The sequence below is a fragment of the Prosopis cineraria genome, unplaced genomic scaffold (genome assembly GCF_029017545.1).
Source record: "Prosopis cineraria cultivar Desert tree isolate PC_DT_omini unplaced genomic scaffold, ASM2901754v1 PC15, whole genome shotgun sequence".
Taxonomy (NCBI): Eukaryota; Viridiplantae; Streptophyta; class Magnoliopsida; order Fabales; family Fabaceae; genus Prosopis; species Prosopis cineraria.
Genome location: NW_026555346.1, coordinates 4,591,875 through 4,597,874, shown reverse-complemented (window position 1 = coordinate 4,597,874; position 6,000 = coordinate 4,591,875). Strand labels below are relative to the sequence as shown.

Here is a 6,000-nt window from a genome sequence, read left to right as displayed (position 1 = left end):
TACGCATACTACACATCGTTTCCGAAATAACCCGGCACTGTTACAGAATAATTAATTTATAATTTACAGAAAAATTTAGTCATTTCATCCTTACAATTCAGTGTTTACTCTAACTTGTTATAATTTAATTTTTATAATTTTAATTTAATTATAAATTAATTTTTAAATTTTATCTCCGGCAATTTAATCCCTATAATTTTAATAATTTAAATATTAATTTATATATTTTTAAAAATAAAATTATAAAAATTAAAAATATTTTCATCTTTTTATATTTATATTCTCTATAAAAATTAAAAATATTTAGTAATTTAAGAATTATTCATAAACTTTAACATAATTTTAACATTTATGATTTTATTTTTTAAAATATATAAACTAATATTTTAAATAATTAAAAATATAAAGACTAAGTTATAAGAGTTAAAATTTAAAAATTAAGTTACAATTGAATTAAAATTTTAAGAGTTTAATTATAATTGAGTTAAAATTAAAAAACTAAATGATTAGTTTTTTCTAAGTTATATTAATAATAATATAAACACACTATAATATATAATATAGTATAATATGATTAGAGCTATCAATTAGGGCTGAGTTTGTCGGATTGACCCTTTTAAGTTCAAAAATAACTAGGACCGAATCTCTATTTTGAAAAAGAAAATGATAATTTGGGCTTAAAAGGGCCGACCCTTTTAAGCCTTTTATTTTTTAAAAAATTATAATATAAAAAATAAAATATTAAATATATAACAAAAAGAAATGAATATATTATACTCATTCATCCATCCTTTATTTATTTATTAAGATTTAGCTAATAATGTTAGTCAAGTCTTATTGGTATTAATTTTAACGTTGTTATCTGATATTAGACCTGAATGTTTAAGTTTTTTTATTTACTGTGGTGTAAATTTATTTAAATTTATTTTCTTAAACTTAACTTTATATACTTTTTTTGGATTATAAATATATTTTTTAAAATTTTAAATTAAAAAAGGTAAAAAGAAAGGGCCGAGACCCTGAGGGCTAAGACTGAATCTTGTAAAAAAAAAACCCTAAAACATGATCGGACTTATTAGGATTAACTCATTTAGGCCCTGAGTTGGCCTTGATTGATTGCTCTAGATGTGATGAGTGCAAACCATTTACATTTGTAATTTATATTTATAATAACCATTCTAAATAGTTAAAAATTAATTAATTTTTAACTTATAATCTTTTTTATGCTTCTATTAAGCCTCCTTGACTCCTTCTTTCAAGATTCTGATCGTTATCAATATTGCACTAATGTTAAATATTAAATTAATAAGCATAGCCAAAAAATTGAGTTTTGATGATCGAGCTGTGAATTAATGCTGCATTTTATTTTTCTGTGGGCTATCTAGATTAATCCAAATTAATGTTATTCTCAGTTTTAAACTTGATATCTATTTAAAATTAATTAGGTAGATTATATTTTTTAAATTGATAAAATTGACATGATAGTATTCACAAATTTAATAAATAATGTGATTTTTTTAATTAAAAAGCGTTAATGTAAAATCACTTTCTTTGTTTTTTTATTAAAAAAAAATGTAAACGTTAAATTGCTTTCATTCATAATATGACCATAGAACAAAAAGATAGTAGGGTAGATGCCAATGGGAGTTGATTTGAGTGGCAAGTAACTCAATTTTTCTTAAGTAAAGTCTTGAATTCAAGCCTTGCGTATGTAGAAGATTCCCACTAAGAAACTCACCTGCCAAAGCCAGGTGCGCGATACAGGTCGGATTTGGATGCAATCGGACCAAAGCTCTAATGAACCGGGTGGGTAACAAAAAAGAAAGAGGAAAATCATTGATTGATTATTTATTTTAAAAAGGAAAAATTATAACACAAGACTGGGAGAAAATAATATTTATTAAAAAGGATCTTAACAATAAATATTATTCAGAAGAACCTAATATCAAAATATGAAATTTAAAATATTATATTGTTCCTAATCATATGTTTTACATTTTCTTATAATTACATCTCACACGTTGTATTTTATAACACTAACAAAAATACATTATTTGCGAGAACATGATTTTTTATATAATAAGGACATAAAAAAATAAACCAAAACAAAACTAAATTAATATCTCAGAACCTGTAACAAGTTAATAATATCATATCTCTTAAAAATTCATTAGTTCAGAAATCGAAAAAATTAAATGATTTTTTAGAAATAAATATTTTTTAAATTAAACTTAATTTAATTTTTAAAAATATTTTTTAATTATATTGTTTAAATTAAGTTTAATACCATTTTTTGTTTTTGTGTACGAAGTAAAAAAACTGCACAACCTCATTTAAAAAAGAATAATTATGTGTATATACAAAAAATACTTTTATAACCTCGCAGTATTTCATGTTAACTACTTAACTGTAGAATCAGAAATAAGGGCCGTGCCTGAAAGCTTTGTTTAAATAAGGGTTCGGACTTTAAAAATAAATTTTTTTAAAGTAATCGGGCTTGAGAGCTTTACCCTGATAAGCCCTATAAAATAAAGCTCGGGCCCGGACTGCCCTTCAAGCCCTATTATATTATTTTTATTATTTTTTTAGCAAAACACATGTTTAAAATTAATGACCTACTCACCTGATCCTACATATATTATATTATTATTAATTTTAATTTATTCTAAAATTAATTTAATATAATTTAATAAATATCAATATATAGAATAAAATTTATGATTTTTTTTATTTTTCTATAATTATTATGTTTGTATATTTATTAAAAAAACTATTTTTTAAATGAAGATTTAAATTTTATTACTAGACTTCTAATGTATGTTATTAATTTCTAAAAAATTATGATGATTTTAATTTTTTTAATTTTAAAATATTTTAATTTATTTACAATGTTTAATTTTATTTTAATTTTTTTTATTTTTTAAAAAAGGGCTTACGGACCTGGCCCTGAGCCCTGAGTATAAGGGTCGAGTTTAAAAAATGGGAGTCAAAATAAAAAATCGGGCTTTAGGCTTAGGCCCTAAAGGGCCGAGCCCATAAGGGCCGGATCCACCCGTATTCCCAACTCTACTTAACTGTAAGGTTGTCAAATTTTATACTGAAATTATAATAATCAATTATACATATCTTAATCTTTCATCTTAATTTTAATTTTTATAATTTTTTATAATAAATTTTAATTTAATAGTATTCGATTCTATCTAATCGATCTTAGTGAGACAAAAGCTTGTTGTTGTTGTATAATAAATTTTAATTTAATAGTATTAGATCCCGTTTCCTAATTTCCCCGATAAGAAGTTCATCAACGCTCGCCCCTGGGCTGTGCTGCTGTGGTGTTCCTGCGCGCGCGCGCCTCTGATCCTAGTTTCCCGCCTTTCACTAGTCACCGACTTACTGTCAGTATAGCTGCTCCTCTCTCCATGTCCCTTGAGTTTTGATGACTGAGCACCCCGCGGGACGGGTCCAAGTGTAAGACAACCAAAGTTTCCGACCATGACGCCCTTGAAGACCAAGTCTGATCCTCTCTACGCCATTATTATTTCCAAAAATAGCCGGGGACTTAATTTTAGGATTTGTATTGTTTCCCCACTATTGTCTGCGTTGCATTCCGCCATGAGGTTATGCGAGACAAGCCTGTTGATATTTCATATGTTGGAATTTCGAGAACAAAATTGATACCATCCCCTTGTCGGAGAGAAATTACTGTTCTCGTTCAAAATGGCATCGTCTTTTTTGGTTTGGTTATGCCTACTTCTTATTATCATCTGGATCTTCTACACGTAAGTCCCCGATGCCTCCCTCCAAATTCGTTTTTTTTTTTTGGGGTTTTCATGCGAACAGATTTAATTTCAAAGTCTCGTAGTATATCTAGGTTTGGTAGGCTGGTACTGATTAATTGAAAACATTGTTTGCTCGGGGAAAATGTTACTCTTTCGAATTTTAGTATTTTACTCTGGGAGTGGGAGCAGCTGAGTAATTTAATTAATGATAGGAAAGGGACAACCAATTAGGTTTATTATATAATTAAACATTTAGTCATGGAGAGAGACACGGCGGGAAGTGTGTGTGCGTTTCTTTTCACGTTTCAACTTTTAAGTTCATTTCACCAGGTGCTGCTGATCGAATGAATTTGTTGAAACGTTTGAGAAAGGATCCTTTTGTTTTACCGTCTCACTTACTTGTACATTTTCTCCTGCTCGCTGTGTATGTTGCCTATCGAAATGGTTGGTTATTTTTTGTAGTTGTACTAATACTTCTACTACTACTACTATGCTTAGTTTCTTTTGTCCTAAAAGGGGACTGCTTATTTGCGGGTCAAATTTTTGAAAACTGTAAAGGATTCTAGTATTTCTAAGTTTCAGACAAAGAAGTTATTGAGACTATTACTTTATTAGCAATGCCTGATATTTTTTTTTTTAAAAGGGAAAAATGTTTAAGGTCCTCTGATTGGCACTGCAGTATGATAAACGATTTAGCATTTAATATTTAACTAGATTTTACTCCAATGTGAGCCCAAGTCATTATAATTTTATAATAATTATTTATCAAATGAGTTTTTTTTTTTTTTTAATGTAGCAACATTAGAAAGATTAATAGTAGTCAAAGATCATGTATGTATTAATAGTACTATGACATGATGCAAGAACTATAGAAGTTGAGTCAATATTGAGGACGATAATTGTTCATTCACACTATCAAAATTATAATGTATCGAATTAGATGGTATTGGATGTAATAGAATTATAATAGATCGAATTTTAAATAAAATTAATTATCAAATAAGTTTAAATTTAGTAATATTGGAAATATCAATGCCGTCAAATATAATGTGAGTATTAATAGTAATATGATATGATGCAAGACCCATAGAAGTTGTGTCAATATTGAGGAGAATAATTACTCATTCATAGTATCAAATTTATAATATATTGAATTATAATATATTGAAATTAATTAAGAGCATTTGGTTTAACAAAAAATAGTAAGTAATATATTTGTTCTTGCACCATAAAGAGTAAATAATGAGATAGTAAAATTCTAGTTGGATTGGATTTTATGTTATATGTTGTAGATATAAGTGCGTGTGTATAGACTTGAAGAGATGTGAACGTGATCGTTATGATGTGATTGATTCATTATAGCATCCAATTTTAGGCACGATGAGTTATTGTTATGGTATTGCTGAACAAGCAGCTACAATGTTTAGGAAGGAATATAAAACCAGGATAGAGGGCAATAATGCATGCACCTTGATAAATGACATATGGGAAAGCGTCTTATCTCTGATATCCCTTTCATATTTTGTTCTTGGTTTGAGTGTGAGAGTTTCTATGTGGGATTGGAAAAGGATTGGATGACATTGTTATTTGCTTAAAATCAAGCATTTTTTTTTTAAAGAAAATCAAGCATTACTTTATTCTTTCTTTGGCTTTGTTCTATTTTTGGAGGCTTTCTCATCCCCCGTTTGTGTAACGCTCTCTCTCTAATAAAGCCTCATTTTCTATTCAGAAAATGAATATAACCTAATAATGCAGAAAGAGTAAATGTAACATCTTCAGTGAATTCACTGTAACAATGAATCTACAAGTCCTTCTACCAGGTTTATTGGTTTTGGAAGGGAAAAGTAGCAAAAGCGTTTTTGCAATGTTCTGTTATTGCTAGACTGTGGGGTCTTTGGTTGGAATCATATGATAGAATTTTGAATATGTTTTTTTTTTGTCACATCTTATGTGGAGGGAATTGTTTTTTATGATCTCTGTGGATTTCTGCTATTATTATTATTTGTTTTTTTTTTTGGAGGGCGGTCAATGCACTGTCTACATAACCTCCTTTTTCGTGTTGCCAAGGGAAAAAAAAAAAACCCTCCTTTTTTGTGCGGTGCTCTCACTTCTACTTAAAAGTTGTATTAGAAAGAGAAGAATTTACACCTTGCTGGAGGATAAGAGGTCCTCCAACCATAATGTAAAGAGCTGTCCAGTTGCTTTGCATGTGAGAAAAAGA

General features: G+C 28.0%; 1 protein-coding gene across 1 annotated transcript in view; it reads left to right on the top strand.

Moving 5' to 3' along the window:
- Window positions 1-3,333: 3,333 nt before the first annotated feature.
- The window catches only part of LOC129294216 (protein SABRE-like), a 36,231-nt gene continuing 33,564 nt past the window's right edge, over window positions 3,334-6,000 (top strand). Inside the window, 1 exon segment of the mRNA XM_054932409.1 lies at window positions 3,334-3,779. Coding sequence (XP_054788384.1) covers window positions 3,718-3,779 — 62 coding nt within the window. The 5' untranslated portion in view covers window positions 3,334-3,717.